Source organism: Anser anser, assembly GCF_964211835.1.
Source record: "Anser anser genome assembly, chromosome: 8".
NCBI lineage: Eukaryota > Metazoa > Chordata > Aves > Anseriformes > Anatidae > Anser > Anser anser.
In genome coordinates, this window is record NC_139728.1 from 11,564,693 (window position 1) to 11,588,483 (window position 23,791).

Here is a 23,791-nt window from a genome sequence, read left to right on the forward strand (position 1 = left end):
CCCGTCCCCTATTTGCATGGACAATGTCATGAGGGATCTCACCTGTGAACTGCATTCTGCGGTAATCCCAATGCCTCTACCATGGTCCTGCCACCACGCCAACCAGAAAGTCAGCGCAGCCTCTGCATACTCCTCTCTGCGCGCTGTTTTCCCCGCCGCAGACGGTTTGGAATGCAGAAAAGCCAGAGCTGAAGCCCGTCAAGCGCAAGCCTCTCTATTCAGCTCCTTGGCTCCAGTTGAACAATAGCTGCCCTTGGGTTGCTCGCCTCCCTTCCCTGCGTATGGGATGCACGCCGCTCTCCTTGCAAACAGCGACATAATCTACCCGGGACGGGCAGACACTTCATTTTTCCTGTCCCAAGGGAGGGTGGGGGAGCTGAGCGCCAGCGCAAGCACTCAGGGTGGGGTGGAAGGGGGGTGTGTGGGCAGGAGGAGACTCCTGTTAAGCAAAAACACGCCCGATGCTGAGAAAAGTCAGGGATGTTGAGCAGCTGACTCAAAGTCTAAAAGCAGCAGCAGGGAAACTTAAGAGGCTGATATCACTGCGTAAACTGTCCGGACTACAAGAAGCCAGTCAAGACGAAAACATGGTTTTGTCAGCTGAACAAGGAACTGTCTCTCTGAATGTGCCTGGCAAAATTCCACTTTATTTGCAGATGTAACCCCCCCCTTTATACAGTTTAGGAAATATGCAGTACTCAAAAATACCCTGCAGATTCACTTAAAAGAAAACAATGATTTTTTTTCTCTTTGTATCCTGAGCTGCCTTTTTCTTGTTGATGGTACTGTTTTTTTTGTTTGTTTTTTAAATTCATAATGTGATTTATGGCTTTGAAAATGAAATGGTTAAGTCTGATACTGAAAGCCGTTTTCCTGTGCTCTTGTTTATTTTAGAAGTGCCAAGAGCTGAACTTCTAGGTGTAACATTGCTTTGAATGAAAAGGCAAAAGCTGCTCTTCAACACACAGAAGCAGAAACCTGCACATTTTGGCTACTGCTGCCGTCACAATGTCTCATACATTACAATGCCCCTGCTGCAAATAGTGTGTCAAGATGGATCAGTTTAAAAGTCCACGGCTTGATTCCCAACAGATCCCACCTGCCAGTCAGGGACCGGAGCAGACAAGCACACACACAAGAGGAATGCAAAGTTGTTGAGCCTGTTGCTAAACAGGCTAGCATTGCTCCTAAGAGAGCTAAGAGGCTGCACGCTTGCTCCTACCTTCTGCAGTTTTAGGTGTGCTGGAGGCAGGGGGAAGAGCGATTTGAACTGTTTCGCTCCAACTTTGCCACTTGTTTACAACATGGTATTTTCCTCTGGTTCAGTCCTTTTCTTCCTCTAATGCCACCCACCTCATTACTGGAGATGAACATCTGTACTTCTCTTGGGAAACAACCTCCCACACCTTTACAGTCTTTCCCCTGGAAGAAACAGCAGCTTTGGTCACCCTAACCCCTGCCAAAGCTCACATGAGATATCTGTGTGAAGAGCACAGCACAGGCCTTGGGAAAGAAACTTGTTGAATGTGTGCTTAAACAATACTGACTGCAAAATAAATAATACAAAATTGTAATTGCTCCCTCGCCCTCTAAAGCTAATCACTTAACTACACCCAGGGATCTTGCACAAAGTGCTGGAACAGAACAGCAGCTCAAAATCAGGAGAGAAAAAAAAAAGGAAAAAAAAAAACAACGCCAAACCCCCAAAACCTGTCACTGACAGCAGTATAACAAAATAAACAGTCCCTCTAAAGACAAATTAGTTTGACCTGCTGCTTAGAAACGTCCAATTACCGGAAACGGTAGGGCAAAACGGTCTCATGATCTCAGCTGATCAAGATTCTGCAAAAAAGCAGTAACCGCTTGTGAACGATTGCCATCTCTTCTCCCTCGCCAGCCCTGATCCGCAAAACAAAGAAATACTACAGTAATTATATAGAACATTTCATTCCAGAGCACTTTACCAACTACATTCACGGCACCACAGAAAAGCATCTCTCTTGAGGGTGGAGCAACATCAGACAATTCATGTATACCACACAGCATGATAGAAGAGATGGAAAAATTAAGGACTGGTATTCTGAAGTTAGCCTGTACGTCTCTTCAAAGAGTTCTAACGCTTTTATGGGTAAACATTTCTTTTCTTTTATTTTTTTTTTCTTTTTAAATAATAATAAACTCTTTTTTTAAAGAAGTTTCTCTGATTACATTTCCAGTTTTTGTTTCCACGTTTTGCTTTTTCATTTCACATCATTCAGGAATTCCCTGTTTTTAAATCAGGTTCAAACACAAGGGTTGAATTTTGGATCCAGCTCCAAAATAAGGCCATAATCTGCCTGCTGGCAAATAGTTTATAAATAAGCCACTTTTAGTGACTTGGGTAGGTCCAGTCTTTGTATTTATTTTTCCTCAACCTTAACACGTCTCTTAGCAGCCTCAAAGAAAGATTTCTGAAATGCTGAAGGAGCTACCCAACTCAAGTAAATACATCTTCTGAAGATATAGGAAGGGACAGCAAATTAGGAAGATGATTAGAAAAAAAACCTAAGGTGCACAAGTACTTTGAAGTATTCTAGAAATCTACACAGTTTCAGATATTTGAAATACAATTTGTGAAGCCTAGGAATAAAAGTTACTTCCAGAAGACTGCAACACCGGTTAAAGATTATCAGAAAAGACAGCAATAACATTACCCATGCATCGCCATGTGACTTTTGCTCAAATCACCAAATCTTCTGACAAGAGCAGGGTTCTACTTCTCACAAAAAAAAGCCCTGTTGAATCGGAAGAAGGGAGGTTGCCACCCAATATCTGAAGGAAAACAGCAATTCAAGCAATTAACTAGTTCCTGGCCAGCTTGCTGCTGCTATTCAAACCTTGTGGGAAGGCAGTGAGGGAACCACACACATTTAAAACTTCTGTCTCCAGAGGCTGCAGCTGAAGAAATGCATTAGCAATGACTGAGCAGAAGCACTAGAGCAGAAGAGATAAAAGAAAATAACTGAGAATCGGACTTTTTTTTTAATTAACTTTTAAATGTAAATCAATTTCTTTTAATATAAATCATTTGCAATTAAATGCAAGATGTTGCCTTACGGTCTATCTCCCTGTGATCTATCTGAACTACTTAAATTAGAAACATGTATGGGAACACTCAGCAGAACATTTTTTAAAATACTGTGTAACATGGGGAGAGATAGGTCAAGTTATCTAAAAAAAAAAACCAGTTGTCTGCACTTAGCAAAGTTTCCAATACTTAATCAGTATTTGCACAAAGAACCGAAATTAATTTAAAAATTGAGAAACATCATTAAGTTTTCTAACATATTAGAGCACTGTGCATTATTGTAATAGTTGCTGATTATAGTTTCTTCATCATCAAAAAGTAGTGAATTCAGCTCACATGATCATCACTGGGCCCACCTCTCGAATGCATTACCTTCAAAAAGCCTGAGAGAGACGCAACGTAACATGGCAATGGCACTTCCGTGCAGATCCCCTTCCTCCCACAAACATCCCAAATGGCAGCAGCAGGGGGAAAAGCCGCATTTTCCCCACATGCCTACACGTTCAGAAATAGCACACGGAGCCCTGGCTCCCTCCCATGAGCACATACAATCCTTCCCATCTGCTCACTCCTGGGCGGAACTGTTAACGCCTCACCCTGGTCACCTCACCATGGTCAAAGGAGACCGAAGCACTAACCCAATGGTGACCATGACAGAGCAGCCACCTTATGCTTCCTTAGGGTTTTCCCAGCCTTTAGACCAGCAATCCTCACTGTTTAGCCCACGTAAAGTCCTCCCCAGCATCTCCTACAGCCAAGGGGTAATAAAGGTGGCTGGAAAAGCAAAGCACTCACTATTTGCATGGCGCTGATACCTTGGGGTCAGCAAGGTTGGTGACCGCTGCTGGAGACTTTCCTGCTACTGTCTTAGCCGAAGCATACCACATAAGAGTGGGGAAAGTCTGTCTGTGAGGAAAAACCTAAATGACTTGAATTTTTAACGGTCTCACTGGTCAGACCTGCACCAAAACTACATGCAACTCTCTGGAAAAAAGAGGTTGCTTGTCAAGCAAACGTTTGTAGTTGAAATGGAAAAAAAAATCACTGGATAATACACAAGATAAAGTAGTCTCAACTGTGCATCAGGAATTATTAGCTTGTAGCCAAAAGCACTTTACTGGACACCGAGCTGAATCTTAATGGGCACTAATCACCACTAGAACTTACAGTCCTCTCCATCTCCAGGGCTTCTCTGGGGAATCGGGGATTTGCTTGCGACACGGAGGTGCCTGCTAGAAGAGTTTATGATGAACTCCAGTGGAGTTCAATAGCCCACTTTTCCTCTGTGGCTTTATTATTTTTCTTTTAAGTAAATTATCTCTCTGCTGTGCTGCTGAAACATCTTTGGTTTAAGATAAAATCATAGTTATAATTCTTTCCTCCCCTTGTGCTATGAAAGGGCAATCAGTTACAACAGGGTTAGCAGGTTAGCAAAATATCCAGCATACACCTGAATAAGTCTAATTTAATACATAAGCCACCTCATATATTATGCACTTTTTTATTTGTGCAGCTATAAAAGTAGTTTGCCCACAGGAGGTATGTCACTGCCCCAGTGAAGTGTAAACATCACAAGATGGCACAGGAAACACCATAAAATTTGCTTCTTTTATTTATTTTTTAAAAACCCTACTTGCCTACTTCCCAGAGGCATTGTGCAGATTAATTAGCTCATCTTCATAGACCATTTTGCAGATGTAAAGTGCTATGTAAGTAAGTACTATTGCTGCCTGATGGAAAAGAAATCTCATGAGGTCTTGCATGGAAAAACCCAATATATAACTGACAATGGATTTCTTGCCCCATTGTAGCTTTCTTCGCAAGCTCTGCCATCTTCACCCAGAACTAATTATACGGAAGAAAATCCCCCCAAACTTTGCATTCTGGGGCAGCAATAACAAAACTTCTTCAGCGCTGTTTCTGCAGACATACGAACACATCTCAATACCTGCAGGGACACTTCAGCATGGGCAGCTCAGATGTGTAGATGGAGACGTGCCAAAGGCCACAACAGTAACCCATAATGCCAAAATAAAAATACATCGATTCACAGTTTCCAGTGCTCTAAAGAGAAGATACAGGACAGCTCACTTATTATTACGGTACATTACCAACCAACACCGCCTGTCCATATTTGTTTGCTACGAGCAACTCCAATGTAGAGTTACGTGGAGACAGTACATTGGGAAGAGAGGGAGGTATGGGAAGAGAAAAGACAGGTTCAGGCCTCCCAGAAACAACACATGAAATAAAAGCAGGGGAAATAGAAACAGAAGTGGCAGTTCCATTTTCCAAGCTCCATTAATATAAAAATGTGATTGTTTTACTAGTCTGACTAGTGCACTTACTAAATCGATCTCTTTCTTTAAGTTCCCTGGAAGAATGACTTGAGTGGTCCTCCATAATAACTCCACATTTTCCCCATCTTTTGTACAGGCTTGTGCATCACATATTTTGCATTCTGCTTGCTTCAAAGTTTGGAATATAAAAAGATTACAGACATGTGAATGCTACAGAAATGGATGAACTTCTAACACAATGGATGCATAGCTAGAGAAAGATAGGGAACTTAAGGCTGTGCCTAGGACAGAAAAATGTGCAACCCTAATGAAATAGTTGTCACAAGCAAGGCATGAGTGTGCTGTAACTACAAGCCTGAACTGCAATGCATGAAGACATACCAGAAGTAGTTCAAGTAACAGCAGCTGTAAGAATGTGAGAGCACAGCACTCAGCAGTGGCAGAAGTGGGCTTCACTGTGTGAAGTCGAATTGATTCTCCTGGAGGGCAGATCATAGACAGAACCAACACCAAAGAGGGTGGTAAAGCAGGGATATAGGAGTGTACACACCCCCTGTTCTGTGGAGAGAACTTAGTATATTTGATTTCATACAAACTTAAAGCTAGATGCATATAATCCGAGTTCATAAATATTTGCATTGACAAGTATTGCTATCAGTGCATGCTAAAGCAGTAAACTGATCAGCAACTAGTACTGTAACTAGAAGTCCGAACCAGATTTAATTACACTAAATTTTTTAAAATCACTTTAACAGTTCAAATTAACTGTAGAGAAGACTTCAGATAAGGAAATTCAGGTTGTAGGAAGAGAGGTTAATTTTCCATTAAGTGTTAAGTTGGTTGTTACTGAAGGAAAAAGGAATGTATACATGGTTGGGTGAAACGTAATTACTTTTTGCCACAAGATCAAACAACTATAAAAGAGAACCTACAAAATTTAACAATGCACAGTAAGTTCATGCATGACTTAAGGTAGATTTCTCTACGGAATTTCATAAATATTTTTCTTACAAAAGCTAAGGAAAATGATAGCTTCCTTTATAACGAACTGAGGTTTGATTAGAACACACTCAACAAACCTGCCAAATGGTCCAAGAGCTACCATTTCGTAGCAATTAATACATTGCACAACATGCTGTATTTATAAAGTGCTCTTTGTGCTCACACAACAAAACTTCAAAATCTTCTAAAGCAATTTCTTGTGTGTGCTGGAAGTAGCGGGCAGGAACATAAGAGATTTCCAAGAAAAAAAAACCTTAATGGATTGTGTGTCAATACTAGAGAGTTAAGATTATTTGTTCATACCCCTATTAATTTCTGCTCTAAAAAGGTTTAAGAATTGAACAGATAAAACTTGCTTCATGACAAAACTTGGCTTTCAGCACAGATGATCTGTGTCCAAGGGAATAAAGTTTCAGCAGCACTCAGAACAAAACAAAATCCTCTGGCTTCGCTTGGGTTTGACAAGAAGAAAAAGACAGCAGCTTGGCAATTTTCTGTATACAAATAACTCCAATTGCCCAGGGGGAATGTCACTGAGATCTAGGCATCCTGTTTGTTTAATCTAGCCTCCCTGGAGTTGGTTTTAATTTCAAGCAGAGTTGTCTAAATTCTTCATCTTTCCGAGGTAGGCAAATTGTACTGTACATAGTCCAAATTTCAGATTACTTCAGGGCTTTTCCTGAAGTTTCCTAACCTCTTTTTGTGGATGCTGAAGATAGCAGGCCACTTTCCACATAGTGTGTGCTTCCTCGTGTAGCTCACTGGTTGTTTAACGATGCCCGAAAGCAGCTGTATTTTACAGGAGGTTTTTAAAAATGCAACTTGCAGTTTGCACGTATTTGAATTTTGGGATAGAACATGGTGGGTAAACAATGTCTTCTAAAGAGAGTTAAAATTTTAGAATTTCCATTGATATCAGCATAGATCAGTTCCTGCTAAACATACCCAGTAGTGACAGCACTAGCAGAATGATCCAATACATCAGAAAGTAAACCAGGCAAAGGATTAAGGCTTTAGCAAATCCTTGCTTGTGCTATTCCGTGAAGTGAGGGCTGCAGATCTCTGCTCACAAAAGGCTCACACAGGAGTTGTAGCAACGCTGTTGGGCTAGGACTGAGGTGCCATGCAACAGCAGGGCCGTGTAGCTAAAGATGCACAGTACCCACCTGTGGCATAGGGAAACACAGGCAGCTCTTCGGCCACCAGAGAGCTGTGTCAAACCATGCAAGTGCAGAATGGTGCTCACTGCACTGCTCTCAGTCACCTTTCAGCTGTTAGGAACCTTTCAAGGTAGATTTTTGATACAAAAGACTTAAAGTTCAAAAAAAGAAAAAGAAGCAACACGGGGTGCTAATTTAAATGAAAAAGCAGACAGTGATAAATCTGATCCTTTAGACTCCTGGATCTGTATACAGGAAGATGTGGATCTCTCTCATACGTTTATTTGTGTGTGTATATACAAACATGCTCATGCAAGCCCCAATCAGGCAAATCCAAAGAGTTGCAAACAAGTTAGTGCAGCTGAATCTATCTTCCCGCCAGGGATAGTGCTGTGGGTGTGCACACAACATGCACATCCTTCCCCTCAACTTGAGAGCTAAACCCAAAGCCCCTACTCTGCATCCCAGCCACACAAGACAGTTGGCAGGAGATGGTTATTTTGCACATAGCAACACAGCGAAAAAGCAGACAGTGCTATTGGGGAAATTCTTTCATCAAGACACAACACAAATCTGTAAGCCTGAGATACTGGAAGCTAGTAAACTGCATTTCTTCAACCTCACTTTCTAACAGATATGCTTTACATGCAGAGTTGGGCTAGGGAAGGTGAAAGGAAAGCCCTCTTTCCAGCACACTGTTTTGCTAGAAGTCAGAGTAAATCTGTTATTTCAAAACCCCACATACTTCTTAAGTAAATCTTTACTGAACATGTAGGAATTGGTGCATTGCAGATTTTTTTCATTGACCACGTCAGGAACAATCTCTGTTCTTCCAAAACAGACCGTCTCCCCCCTTTGCCTCCCAAGCAGTAACACTTTTCAGGTCTTTATCCCACACCTCAGCACACTAGGACTGCACTTATGCAGTGTTCACAGAGTAAGTCTATTTATTCTTTCATCACAAAGTATTTGTTCCAGCTGGAATATACAGAAAGCAAGGCTCAGCTTTGACTGCTTTAGTTGCAAAGAACCTTGTGTCTCAGAAGCAGCAGTTACTGAAATAACCCTGGAAATTTTTTCAGTTAACGTCTGTTCTCTCCCGCCAAGTTTTTACCTGAAGGAAGAGCACGGATTGTGTATTTCCTTGGTGCAATGATCCCCATGTAGGAGGACTCAGCAGTGGCTTGCAGAACTATTTATTGTAAAGAGGTGCATGCCAGGCAGCAAGGAAACTAGAAGACACTTAACTGATCTTCTGTCGCTCGCTCCATTTCCAAGTCTCTGGACATAACCTTTTAAAACAGCACTGAGGCAGATTTCTGTACATCTTACAGGTCACCTGATAGCTATGCAGCATGGATCTGGCACCCAAGCAGATTGGTGCTTCATTTTCATCACTTCTGCCGTTTTTTGCCTGATCAGAGCTTTCTCTAAATTCAGTGGAATTTTTACTGAAAAAATAAGCTTGAGCAAGTGGAAAGGGGATGATTATTGAGATAAAATCTATCAACTGTGCAACTAAACCAGAAGATCAAGAAGTGTAATTTTTGAATCTCAAAATTTCATCTTCACTAAATTTCAGAATTGTACATATAGCAGTGACAGTACAGTAGGGAGGTTGTGACCAATATAATTTCCTTATATGTGTAAATATTTCTGTATATTTTTATATGCATAAAATATTTCTATACATATAAGACATCTCTGAGACATCAGGAAAGTCAGGATGCCCAGTTTCCTAGATACTTGCACTGACCTCCCAACTGAAGCATCCATTGAAACACATTGAAAGCAGTCCAGTCTCCTTCCCTGTATTTTTAAGAAATGCTGGACCACCTCCAGGTTCTCAACATCCTTCTTCTACCGGTGGGCCTGAAACTGGACCCACTACTCCTGGCACACCAGCTGTGTCGAGTACAGGAGATCACACAACTGATCTGTTGCCATGTTATTGGTTGTAAAAGCAATTTCTCCAGAGACACTCAGAGAATAGCAACTCACGAGGGCATGGGTGGTTCATCCCAAGGATGAAGAGCAGACGATGACAGTAGGTTGCAAAGGATGGGGAGAAAAGCTGCAGAGCAGCTGAGTAACAGCTATTAACACTTTACAGGCAAGGCTGAGGCACTGAAGGCCTGTTGGTTTTCTGATGAAGAGACGATGACTCCAGCCCAAAAGTGTGGAAGATGAGCCACAGAGCTGTGCAAGGACAAGCAGACCCTGGATATACAGAGCTGACTGAACAGAAGCTCCTAAAAGGCATAAGGCTTGCTAACCCAGATTGTCCTCAGTCTTGGTGACTATACTCTTGCCTAACAGCAAAGAAACTGGAATGCATTTCCAGGGAAAAAACAAACAAACAAACAAACAAAAAAACTTTAAATGTGCAGTTCTAGAGACCTGTCAGCAACAAAGTTAGTTGAAGGAGTCCCTGCCTCCTCTCCTCTCACCTTTGGCTGCACGTCTCTACTGCAGAACCATTCCCCCAGCTGTGCTGGCACAGCTGTCCACAAGGCAGTGCAGTGAAGTGGCTTGAAGAATACCTGCAGAAATAAATGATTGCACAGTGCAAGGAGAAAAACGTACTCACTGGCATGGTGGAAGGGAGGTGGAAAAAGCCTAAATCAGTGTTACTGCCAAGGGAAGTTTCCGTCAGACCAGTGCTCTATGCCAGAGCTCCTAATCTACACTCCAAATTAATATTGTTTACAGCAATTATACCAATGAAGGCAAGAACCAGCACACTAGCATTCATTGTGCATTGAGGGTACAAACGATATTTTCCAATTTTTTAGACCAAGTGACTGGACAGAAAACAAAATTTCTCAATGCTAGTGACTCAGGGTGAGGACAGAACAAAGATTTGCCTTTGACCTGCTTTCAGCTAGCGCTTGCAATCTTTTCTCAAGAGCCCTCGTGTTCAAGCAGTCAGAGATGTGACTGAGAAAACACAGGGTTAACTCGTTCCAACAAGTGGAAGTCTTCGTTTTCTTCTCAGATTCCTTCGTCTCCAAATATAAAAAGAAAATCCATTTGCATCAACATTAGCCTTCTGAATCATTAGCCCTTTGCAATCCATTTGCATAAACATTAGCATCAGAGAATCTCAAAAAACTCTCTCCCTGATGACACATTTTCCTAATAATTTAAAAACAATTAAAAAAAATCAATTTCCCCACTTTCAATCTCTCCTAATATTTTCACATATGCAGGCAAAAAATCTCTTACTAATGCCACAAAGATGCACCCAGATGCCAGAATCAAAACTTTCCCTATGTATTCTCCTTAACAACTCTCATTTAGTGTGAGCAGGTGGTGAGAAGGAAGCAGAGTAAGAGAGAAGAGGATTATTTTAGGAAAGGAAGCAATAACTGTGTTACTAGTCTGTCAAATAGTATGAATGATGGAAATCTGAATCACGCTTTTACTGTATGAATGGTTAATTCCAATATGCTATTATCAACAATGATCCTCTACAAAGGATGCAATCTCCCTAACAAAAACTCATACACCTGTTAAAAAAGAGGAGGTTCTACACCAGGAATGTTGGCAAGCACAACGGAAGGACTCGCTTTAGTTAGGTACCGGTCTCTAAGGCCCGTATCACACCTCCACACTTCATTTAAAAATTAGCCCATTGAAAGTAATGCTTGAAAGAAGAAAGGGGCTGTCAAACTGGAGTTAGGGATAAATTACAGCTACATTTTTAGCTTCTCTGAAAGGAAGCACTTTTGACAATAAGTGCTGGCAAGACAAAACCCTGGCAAGTAAATGAGGTATTTAAGAACGCACCTATTCACTCTTGGTAAGTGTTACTACAGTGATGGAGATTATGCACCAAGGAAATTTCATGGCATACATTTAACAGAGAACTGGATTACACAACGGTATGTACAATGTCCCTTCCAGACAGGAATTAAGAATTTTGGCATTAGAAGCAGCCTCTCTACTGCCCGCAAGCAGAGGGCAAGCTCCTAAGCTAGTAGATGGAAAGTGTCCTCTGGAGTATTTTAAATTTATTTTTTTTTAGATGATCTTACTAGTTTTCCCTATTTAAACAAGTCACTTTCTATCTTGTGCTTTATCTGTTTGTCCACCCCTCCGTCTCTCATGGAGGGGTGACTACAGTGGTTTCTGCCTGCACAGAAGGGATGGCTCAGCTGCTTCTCTAGCAGCTGCTGACCCATCACAAATTACAGCTTACTGTACTGAAGTATGTGGAAATTGGTGCCTATCTTAGTACACAGGACTGTAAACCATGGTGGTTCAGCAGCTGCCACACAAACAGCTGAGCCAACCCTGCAGCAAGGGTAGAAATGAAAGAGATGGCAAGAATGACTGCAACAGCCCTTGAGTAAAGCACACTTGACTTAATGTTGACCTCTGGTGAGTTACACGTCTCTTGCTTCAACTTCTCTGCTGTAACACGGGTAGTTTCTCTCCCACACGCTTCCTAGGAATGGTGCTACAAGGATACGTGCCCAGTGCTATAAAAAATGCCACAATTATTTGCAGAATGGGTACTATTGTTAATTAAGCAGAGCCCCAGAAGAACATGCACTGTTCTAATTGCTCCATTAAAAAAAAGATTGATCTGATATGATACTCTTGAGGTTTTACAAAAGATGTAACTAGTGCTAGAGATGAAAAGGAATTCCATCACCTGATTTTTATTTTTATTTTTAAAGCACAAGAGGTATGGCAACCTTACTTGGAAAAAAGCCTCAACAAATCATCATAAGATGCACTGTCTGCCATTGCCATGTCATGCACATACTTCCCAAGGACAAGCTAGATATTCTTATCAGCTCTGCGTGGCAATTTATCTACTAGATATTTCATCAGCCTCTGCTGTGCAGAGCTCTCTTGTTTTTCAGCTTTGGTGTCCATTCCAAAGTTATTTCAGTCTCGTTGTTATCTGTACTGCTGGTGATAGGTCCTGGCTGCTACCATCCACTTCTTTCTCTTCATAAAGATGCTCAGTAGTCGCCCGCACTGGTTTGTCCTCTGGTTCAACATTTTGACACAAAACTACTCCCACTGCTCTATCAACTCACCTTCTTCCACTAGCAGGGATTCTGTAATCATGATAGGAGACATTTCTAACCAGGACGTGAAAACAAGGGGACCTTACCAAGGGTGCTGCAATCAGGTTACGCACAGCCAGCCCTCCCACTTACTCTCATCCGTCCTCATGGCACAGGCATTGCTCCATTTCTCTGCAGCTCATGCCTTTCTTCCTCCCCACCCACTGCATGCCCCCTTCCTTTAGCTACAGACTTCGTTGATGTCTGTATTTGCTCCCGTTGCAGATCTCACACGGAGGAGACTGTGTGGATATGGGTTTCCCTTGTACTTTTAATAGATTCCTGTCAGGCATACATCTAGTAGCACACCACACCGATCTAAAATTGTAGCAAAATACACAGCAATGCACATACCCAAAGAGCACAGTCATCTATTCCCTGTGGCAATTTAAGAAAAATGAAGAGGGTTACAAGGTCACATTTGAAAATCTAACACTTGGATTTCCAGCTATTCAGATGCTCACTGAAGTCTACGAATTCTTCCCTACGTTTTTTTGCACATGGTATAGAAAAGGCACTTGAATCCCCTGGATTGTAAAGGTCTTTCTAGCTTGCAAAGTTGCAAATAACATCCGTTGCTGAGCGCAGACTGGCTGCAGTGCGATTCCCCGCTCATCTCACTAGCCTTGCGCCTGGGAGTAGGTGTTTTCCCTTTAACACAGTGTAAATGTGTTTCATGCTGGTTTTATTTCCAAAAAAAGAATGAGTATTTGTTCGTATGGCAAAACAAGATGATCGTTTAGAGTTGCATTTGAAATGCCACAAACAAATACAGTAAAAGCTATGTTTACGTCTTTCATCCTCAAGTATTTTGCAATTTTCCTCCCTAAATCACTGACCTGCCTCCTTTCTTCTCAGACTCCTAATCCATGAGTCAAACAAAAACAAAAAACACAACCCCATCCGCCTCCCCAAATAGGGAAGAGTTAAGTAGTGATATTGGCAAGTATAAACAAGTAAGTGCTACCCCCTTGCATCTGTTAATTAACTATCTAGAAGAGTGGGATTTTCTATGTTTAGCCTCACAGGACTTTCTCTTTAAATGACTCGTGTGCAATATACTTACAGAATAACATTATTTGGCATAAAATGCAGATGAGCCTGTGAAATGAAAAATACCTTACCTGCTCTTCACCTCTGATAACAATGTAATCACGGCTGTTTTACTGTTCAGAGATGCATAATTGTTTTTTTGTCATAGCTCCCTCTCTCCCAAGATTAATATTCTACAGCTGAACTAAAGAAGAATTGCTCCTAGACTCTATCAGTAGCTCACAGCCTATGCCTAGGCAAGTTTCCTGCATGAGGTGGGAATGGAAAGAACTCCCTTGTGCATGGCTGCTGCCTCCCCTCACTCCTCCTTGCTTCTGCCAAGAGCTGGAATGATGCACTTTACGCAGCCACAGGTAGGGTGGAAAAAAGAGGGGAGAAAAACCCTGGAGAATGGGGTCAAAACTAGACTTGGGAAACCACTGCAGGAGAGCTTTTGTCTGTCGTTTTAATACCTGCCCTTTCTTTTTTGCTTTCCTTAGATTTCAACGTGTATAATTATAGCCAGCAGCAGCAGGCAGTTGATGGTTCTTTTAGGAACTGCGCCTTGAACAGGCATGAGGTATGTTAGAGAAAAACCTGTTATCTAGTACTTGTTACTAAAATATGAAGCAAAGGAAATTCCAGAGACACTCAAAAGTGAGGTAAACCATAACAACATAACAGTTCTAAAACAAACTGTGGAACCACCTTAAAACTACCAGTAAATGTTGCGTTCCTATTGACCTGCATTCAGCAGCTCTCAGCCATACACCTCGGGGCTGTCCAGTAGTCCCTCGCTCACAGTCACAAACCTCCACGCGTGCCACAGCAGTCCAGCTCCTCTGACACCCCGTAACAATCTCAGTGACGTTTGGACAAATCCTGCTGCCTAAGTCCCTCTGAAGGCAGGCATTTACAAGCGCTGCCACGACCCCCGCTGACACCTGGCTGCAGCGCGACGGACCTCAGCAGGCTCCTTTGCAAGGTCGCCGCCTGGGAAGCGGCGCTGTGCGATAAAGCGTGCGGCTAGAAATTAAAATCAATCTGCTGCGGTTGAGGTTTCCACTTACCCAGTTTGGCGGCCCCATCTGGCGGGTACTCGGGGAATTGGCCCTCGGAGGGCACGCTCACCGTCCGGCGCAGGCAGCGCCCTTTGGTAGCATCCTGCGGCTCCTGCGCCCCATCCATAGGCACCTGCGTGAAAAGGATGCCGACAGCTGTTAACGTGCCATCTTGTCGAGAAGCTAACTTTCTGCTGATCTGGTAATAATGTTCAGGCTCAGCTCGACGTGGCCGGCCTTACCAGGAAATCCCTGAAAAGAGGTGGGTTTATGGGCGAGCACCGGAGCTTTGAGCAGTGCTGGTGCACAGCCCGCACAGGACTGCACACAGGTGTGCAGCACCCTGCAATGCACAGGTATCAAGTAACAACAAACCAACCCGTATGAATAACAGGGCAGTGCTGCTTTGCAAAATCTGTTTCCCCGTGCCGGACCCACTGCTACCCCGTCATGCCCACTAAAACACAGGGAAATCCAAGCCGAGGCTGCTGGCTGCACGTGAAACTCAGGTTACAAAAGCAATTTTTCCGATCTCTGCACAGACATACTCACCGATCAGCTGCAGCATGCTGGAGGAGAACGGGCATTCAGCTGGTGATATTGGCCACATCAAGAAAGGGAGTAGCTCCTATTCAAATTAAGTCAAAGTCTTCCTAAACGCGGGACCTCAGAAGGGTCTACAAAAGGCTTGGGGTCCCAGCTGCAGAGAGCTCGCTCAGCACCAAATTCTCTTCAAAAATAGTGAATGTCTGAAAATCCTGTTTCTCATCTGAAATGTTGGCAGCACTTGACCCCTCAGGGTTTGCTCCCCCCTTTCCCTCTGCCTTTAAACACCTGCCTGGATGATGACATCTTTCTAGAGAGGTGCATATGCTGCAAAAACAGAGATAAATCGAGCTACCTATCACTACAGCTGCAGGGCATTCAGACAACAAGCAACTGCTCTAAAAGAGCCCAAGCAATGCAGCCTCCTTGTTCAACAGAAAACAAGAGATGAGCCTGACCTACTCCTAACCTAAACAGGAAAATGTAAAAAGGGATTTGAGGGGTAAGGAAGAGAACCCAACTGCTTTGCAAATTTATACGCACAGCTTTGTGCATCCTGATTTTGTTTACGCGATCGAGTCGAGCACCGGTCACTTTGCATACAGGAACGCAGACAGACAAAAACTTCAGCGGGCTGCCTGCTCGCTACAGCACGAGCCACACATGTCGCTGGAAAACATTTATCCTTCGCTTTACCCTTCAGAAGAACACACAGATTGTTCTGAACAGGTCCAGAAGACAACAAAGATTATTCATGTTGGTGAAAGAGAGGACAACAAAGACAGAGACTACACAGAAGAAGTGTGTTTCCAGAAGGGAGCAGAACAAGCTCTTGGCCCACGGTGGCCATCCATGCCTCTGCTGGGAACACGTGGGGCCAGTGCTGTGCAGGGCACTTCTGTGTGTCCCCAAGTGGGACCAGAGCGGGGACGTGCTGGCTGACAGCAAGTCCAGCTGGTGCTTCCACAACGTGGCACCAGGAGAGGACACTGAGTGGGGAACCGGGAACTTCCTGAGCCTGCCAGTTACCCTCAGTCAGCCATGCCCTGCTTCCTGCCGGCCTGCCTGCTCACCGTGGTTATGCCCGTGGCTATGGAGGTCTCTGCATGCTCACAAATTACTGTTGGCCCCGTGCTGGTGAATCACTGGACCTGCTGTTCTGATCTGGCTAACTGTATGACCAAATGACTGCACTTCTAACAACACGGCTAATCGTGCTCCTGATCCGTATTTGTCACAGCGCCGTTATTTAGAGATGACCTGTCTAACCCTAAAGCTGTCTGCCTGGGGTCTTACCACCTCCCGTAACAGCCCGTACCCTGATGGGGCTGCCCTGTAAGCCCAGACATCACCTGCAGGAAGAAGCTCAGGGGGTAAGGGAGAGATGCAGCAGCCAGGGGCCGGAGGCAGACACAACCCCTTGGTCCCAGCACGCTTCTAGTGAGGACTTTGGCTCTAACGCCACAACCGTGATGCATGTCATGCTGCAATTGTTTTCAGACAGCTCTGGAAAAAACACAACTTGCAGCTTGAGGAATAGAAGCCCCTGTCGTATTTCCTGTGCTGCTTATCCTTTCATATCTCCAAGCATCTCTGAAAACAGAGTATTAATAGCAAACAAAAAGATATTATTCATTTGTACAGAAGGTTGCAAAAGATGTATACGATACTGTACTATTTTAGAAACAGGCTGCACTACACTGGCTCTCACAAACTACTTCTGGCATTTCCTGACTTTCAAGCACTTAGCATTCTCATAAGGTCATTTTTAATGCTATTTGTTACTATGCCAGTCTATTTGTCTCCTTCCAACAGTGCTCATTTTTTAAAACAAGTTTCCCAAATCCCTGGTGGTTACTCCGTGAAGGCTACTTTCTTCACCGGTAGATTTTTACAGCAGGTCCTTTGCTGAATGATAGCCGGGCGAAGCCCATTAGGAAGTTAAGCAGAGACTAATTTTGTTAGTTTATGCTACACTCATTCAATCAAGATCACAGATTAGATTTTCAGTTTTCATCTGGAGACGCCACTTAGTCTTATTCCCTTCTACAAGCTCTTCTGCTGACTGCCCGGTCTGCCTCTCCCAGTTTCCTCCAGAGCGCTTTTTGGGGGGATGCTGCAAGCTGTTATCTCTGGAACGACTCCGAGCAGGCACTTCGGTACCTTTGGGACCTTTCTGACACAGGACAGAAACACTCTTTTAATCCAAAGACATGAAAAAGCTGCTAGCACCATGCTGCTACGGTGTGTACAGGGATGGCGACAACAGCCAGGACACTACAAAGGCAGTTTTTTGCTGCTAGGGCGAGGAGGAGGATGGTGGCTGGGGCTGCGCTGTCCTTTGTGCCCTTGGGAAAAGCAAACAGGCAGCCGGTGTCAAAAACAAACCTACTTCTGCATACCAGAGATAGGATTTATCTTCAAAGAGGACCTAGCCATTAGCAGGAAGAGTGTCCGAGGGCTCCGGTCCTAGCTCTGAGTCACGCTGCCTTTTGTACTTACCATTTGCCCAGACCGGGAAAATGCGGTTGGGCTGCACCCTAAAGAAGGTTCGTTGGTGTAGCAACATTCACCTGGTGCGACACAGCAAAAGACTGCATTTGTTGGTGTGTTCACAAGGGCTTGAGAAACACGTGCTACTGTTTATTTGATTGAAGAATTGTGTAAGCTGCACGAGGAAGAACAACACTTGCGTGCTGCACAGCTCAACCTATGCCTGCACATGTACAAACATCCCACGATTCCATGGATGAGATTAAAGTAGCAAAGGAGCCACAAAACTTAAGTCTGACTTAACACTGCAGTGTTATTTAAAATAACACACCTCCAAACCATAGTCTCAGCCTGCACTGACCATAAAAACACATAATTCCAAGCCTGCCTTGCTGCTGTTCATTGCTCAGTGCAAGATCAGCCAGCTCTGAAAAATCCAGCTTCACAAATGTGCAAAGCGAGCTTGGCCTGCAGCGCCACACCTCTATGGACTGGGTGCATTTCTAAGCACGTAAATAAACCACCCTGGGGTAGGTCAAAGAGAGTCAAAGATCGGGCTGGCACTCAAAGGCAAGTGCACAACCAGACACTGTGCAAACAGCGATACAACAGCATCTGCCCGCCCTCCTCCAGCCCCTGCCTCCCCAAAAAGCATCTCAGCTGTGGATCAGAGGATGACAAAGTATTGCAAAGACAGGACTGAACTGCAATTTAGGCTTCCACCTATTTTCTTTGTACAGCTTTGTTACCTTTGGTTTTTGTTGTTTCGCCTGCCAAGAATTCACCGACCTGGGAGTCGCCCAGCCCTGAGCTGACTTGTTGGCAATTTGGACAATCTTCACAATTTTGATCACTGGCCACTTTTCTTGGGTTCTTTGGATTTTCAAATTTTAATGAGAGCAGGTTCACAGCTCGGATTCTCACCTCTTGAACGGCATCACAGCTGACCTGCCACTGAACGTGCTTTTTAAGTATAAACGCTGTATTTGGGATCTCTAGCCTGATGATGAAGAGGTTTCAGAAGAAACTGAGTAACAGCTCCACAAGCATTTAATGCCACTTAAAGGTAGTGTAAACTGGTCTCTTTAAAAAAAAAAAAAGAAGTAGGCAGAAAAGAGTTTCTTCACTGCAGATAGATTTTTTCAGACTAGAAAGACTGATCCAAGACTCAAAAAAAAAAAAACATTTGAGAACTTGCAGCCTCTTCTGAAATGATAATCAATAAGTTGGGAATCGCATCAACAAACAGATAATGGAAAGCTCTTCACTTCAATTCTTACCTTCCTTGGGGACTTTGGAAAACAAACAAACTCATTTGGGAATTGAAGCAAATCTTTTCTTATGACTGAGTTCAGCTTTGACAAACTTGCACTTACACGCCAACCAGACGTGCTGTAAATGCCAATGTGACGAGTTTTGCGGATGGCATGGGGCACTTCTGAAAACCTCCCCTGGGGCACCACTCACCGCTGTCTGCTCTTGCTACAACTCTCTCTCGGGAGCATCGCTGTCACTCCACGACCGGTGTGAGTTGCAGGAGATGGATGAGTGCAGAAAACCCACCGGAGGTGTCCCGCTGCTGGCCTCTGCCAGCAGCACCAGCAAGGAGCCAACCTTGTCATGGCGAATGGTGAATGCAGATCTTTGCTCTGCTTTGCCCTCAATTAAAAATGCCTCCCGATCCAATAGAAAAATGAGGGAAGTGTGGGAAGGAAAATGAGAGTCTAACAGCGAAAAGTGATTTTCATCTCCATTTGCAGCTGAACACAAAATTAAAAGATTCTGCAGGACAGCAGCCAAGTTACAGACAATGACTAACTAAAAAGCAGCCCCAAACCAGATGCAGCCATTTGTCACATCCCTCGTGAAAGTGCTGTGCAATGGATTATCTATCTGAAACCACTGATCAGAGCCACTGACTCATTCCCTTTTCCTGTTTAAATGCTGCTGTTTTTTGCAGCCACTTTTTCCTGTGTCCTCTTTAAAAGTATGTCCTCACAGCTCTTCCCTATGGAACAGGTTTCAGCAACGATGAAAACATCGACACCTTCCCGACAGTGAGAAATTGTCTTCCTCATAGGAAAAAAAAAAAAAAGAAAAAAAAAGCTGATTAAAAAAAAGCTGATTTGTAAGTGAATCAGCCCAGACCTGTTCTCCTAGTCTTAGAAGGTGTTGCTAGATATCGCCACACCACGAGATGTTCTAGTAATTGCACTGCTTCTGTCACTCGACACTCCTTACTTGCTAAGTTGTCCCTCATGTCCCTACAGGGGTTTGTTTTCTTTCTACTTACTTTTTGGGCCCTGATCTCTTCCCTTCATTAATAGTCTTCATTCTCCAGTCTCACCTATTTTCATTGTATGAAGATGACAAGGTGTCAAGAAATTAGTATTTATCTACGCTACACAAGGTAATACTCTCAGACTATTTTTGTCTAAGCAATTACAGATATTTTTGCATCAAGTTGTACCTCAAAATTTCTCTGATTTCCAACCTACTGCTGGGCTTGCACAGTGCAAAATCTGTCTGCACACAGTCCACCCAAACTGCCTTGTCAATAAAGCTGTACAGAGAGGGAGAGGGAGGGTGTTAGAAGAAAAAAATTTCCTTACTACTTGTCTTCCTTCTGTTCTGTTCCCTCCGTCTTAAAATAAAGCTGTGCAATTCATAATGCAGTATTTTAACTGAAAGAAACCCATGCTAGTATTTACCTGAAACAACTAAGACACCTTTCATTTACCTGTTTGCATTTTGTATGTTTTCCTACTTTTGGGCTTTGACATTCATACTTGCATAATAATTCTACAAAGATCATACACATCAAACAGTTCTGTTCCTTTTCAACTTCACATGGTCTAAGCTTCTTGGGTTTTTGCTCTGTGAAGTAACAAAGCAGATGCATAAAAAATAAAACAAGGTGCTTCAGACGTGCAGTGTTCAAATTACACCAGCCTTTAGATGATATAGGTGCTCCCTGTCGGCTGAAAGGGCACTCTGCTGTTAGCATCTCTTCCTCCTTCCCTCACACCCACCCCTTAACGATGCATATCATTCCGTGCCTCGCATTCTTCCTAAGATCCTCATCAACAGTGCAAAGAAAATCCGACCTACCAACTCTATTGGCAATTTTCACATTCAGAGCAGGAACCTCTCCATCGTCAGCTTCCTGTTGCCCCTCTCACCTCATTTCAGGTTAAAAAGACTTCCTCCAGCGTCACTTTTCACTCTAAACATAATTTTCTGTTTTCCTCTTTTAGTAATCTCCCTTTTCCTTACACACGTAACTCTGTCCTTTGTTTAGGATGCAGGTACCTGTGGTCCCACTAGGGCCCTTTTCCATTCTCCTCCTACATACCTGTTCTCCTCCTACATACCTTTCCATCATTATGCTCCTCGAGCATCTCCCCCAGTGCTGCCTTAGGCCTTTGTTTGCTCCTACCTGGAGATCACATTTCATGGAGCCTTTCACCTCTGAATGACTCACACCGGGTCGCCTCCCCTTCCCTCTCCCATGAAAGCTACAAGGCATGCTTCTGTTTCGGGGGCATTAAAGGTGCAAATCCGGAGCATCAGCTCAGTGTCTCTTGCCAAGCAGTTCTGCCAGTGTAGCTTTCTGTGTTTCTTTAGGAGATCGTAAATACACTGCCATGCGTACAGACGCAGAAGTAGATTAAAACAACCTTTTATTTTCCTATAAAGTATTTATGACTCTGAAAGGTATTTTCTTATAAAGTACTTATGACTCTGCAAGGAGTTCCCTTTTTCCTTTCACTTACAGTAGGCCCAATTACTTGAAAATCAGCATGGCAAATATGACTCCAGCTACTAGCTTCTGAAGTAAATCCCATTATCAGCATGTGGAGCCACACCTGCACAGAGCATGTCTGCCTGGTTCATCTGCATGCGGCATTTTCCAAAACAAGTTATTTCTCATCGTGATAGTGCTGGCAGCACTCCTTTGAGAGCACAGTGCAAAGATTTCCTTTACTATACTTAAAGCCCATGCTGTGTACGCCCCAGTACTGAATTTCTCCGCCTTCCAGCAGAAAACAGGCAAAACCAGAGTGTATTTAAATGTCATATATAAGGACTTGACATCAGTGATGCATTAGACTCCCCATATTTACTCCTCAGGATCTAAGCAAGAGGCTTATCTGACTCCTGGCAAAATGTTTTTAACTGTATGCGGTAAGAGAAATTAACAACTCATAAGAGCACAGTTACCACCTTCAGATAATTATTTCTGATATGAGCCAGTGTTTTTTTTCCAATTACATTTCTTTAATGAGATGCATCCTTTTAGCCCAGCTGTGCTGCTATAGTACAGCTTTAGGATTAATTCTCATGTCCTTAAGTTTCTTCAGGATATACTTTAATTCCCTAGGTGACACTCCTGCCAGACTAGAAAAAGAATGATGTAGTAAACAAACATTATGATATGGGTCTTCCATTTTCCCTGCATTTGATCACTTCTCCTATAAATTAGCATTGATGCTGTTCCCTTCTAATAACTAAAGTCCTTCTCTAAGCCTTTTCCTCCCACTCTCCCTACGAAGGGAAATATTTCAACCTTTGTAAACACACCTGATCATAGCTCAAGATGGATAACATTCAGTGCTATGCCAGCAACAGGTATAATGAGCTCAGCCTGGGCCCAGCCATATACAGAAGATTCCAAAGAATACAGGAAAAAGCAAAAATTCAGGTTATGTCCAATAGGTAGGAAGCCATGGTATTAGACTCAAACTCATGGACATTTATATAAAATAAAATCTACTTCAGTAATACAAAATCATTCCTGCTTTATAGTTTATCTTGAAATATTTAAACAGGGTAAATCTATAGCAAAGTAATTGAGCAAACAAACCCAGGAATATTATCAACTTCTAACGCCAACGTATGTGTGAGAGTCCATAGACATCAAATATAACAAGAAAAAACATATCACGGTGTAACCTGTGAGAGGGAACTTATCAGCATTTATTTGTTCAAAACGTTTCAATCAACTAGAATGTGCCTATTCTTTAACCACATGGACATGACCTTCATGCCAAGGCACAACGCCCAGTCCTACATGCTATATATATACACACACACACAGCACACACGGTAATTTTATAATTAAAGCAAAGATGGTTGCAATAGCTTTGCGTATTCCATGCCAAGGGCCACCCAATCCTGTTTGCTACATTTAGCCAGAGAGAGGGCAAACCTCTGCCTCAAACAATTTGCCTTCTGACTGCAGCAAGGATGACCGTACGGCGTGAAGGCTGCATGCTGCAGCTCAGCGCTCTAACACAGCCACCACCAACGTCCCCTTTCCCCTACCTTTCCCAAGCTCATCTCCACACTGATGTGAGGAGGTAGGTTTACAAAGCCGTGGTGGCTTTACTTACCATTAAAAGCAGCAATAATGCAGAAAGATGGAGTGGCAGAGTTAAATGCAGGGCAAAGAACTCCGGCAAGGAGTGGTGGATGCACACAGTTTGCTGTCACCGCTTCCATGCAACTGGCATCTGGGCCAGCTGGATTATGACTGTGCGCGCTACTGCTATCCCTACATGCAAAATAGGTTAGCTCCCTCCTTTCAGGGTCTTCACTAAACTCATGAGCAACAACAAAAAGGAGGAGATGAAGAAATGGCCTTCCCATTTCACCAACGAAGGCCAACAGGCATGGGCTGAGCGGCCCACGTGTGTTCCTCTCACCTCTTTCTCCCTGTTGAGCAGCACCAGCTGGCTGTCGGTCAGGATGCAGTATTTCCTCTCCCATGTTGTCGTATCGGTGTAGGGGGACTGGCCGCAGGACAGCCTGTGCGTAGGTGGTCCTTTCACATCTGCGAACAGAAAACCGGGATCCCGGAGTCATTAGCGTGTGTCATTAACCGCCCTCCTTCGCTTTTGTGGTTCTGCAGCAAGCTGCACACCAGAACTGCAATCTGTACTTAGCAGCGCCTGGCTCAGCGTATTAAAAGACAAACTGCTAATCCTGGGAGGCACCCGTGGGGAACACAACATGAGGTACACCGTGAGTACTTAGTTAT

The 23,791-nt window shown here is 43.5% G+C and overlaps 1 protein-coding gene across 14 annotated transcripts in view; it reads right to left on the bottom strand.

The window, feature by feature from the left end:
- RASAL2 (RAS protein activator like 2) overlaps positions 1-23,791 on the bottom strand; it is a 178,100-nt gene that overhangs the window by 77,435 nt on the left and 76,874 nt on the right. For 12 of the 14 annotated variants that reach the window (XM_083845870.1, XM_083845880.1, XM_083845881.1 and 9 more), the window contains exons 2-3: positions 23,457-23,584; positions 14,719-14,842 (exon numbers count right to left, since the gene is read on the bottom strand). In XM_083845870.1, the coding sequence (XP_083701996.1) occupies positions 14,719-14,842; positions 23,457-23,584 (252 nt within the window). Of the gene's footprint in view, positions 1-42; positions 14,686-14,718; positions 14,843-23,456; positions 23,585-23,791 lie in introns of those variants that run through there. The other 2 variants (XM_083845873.1, XM_083845871.1) reach the window with 1 other exon arrangement.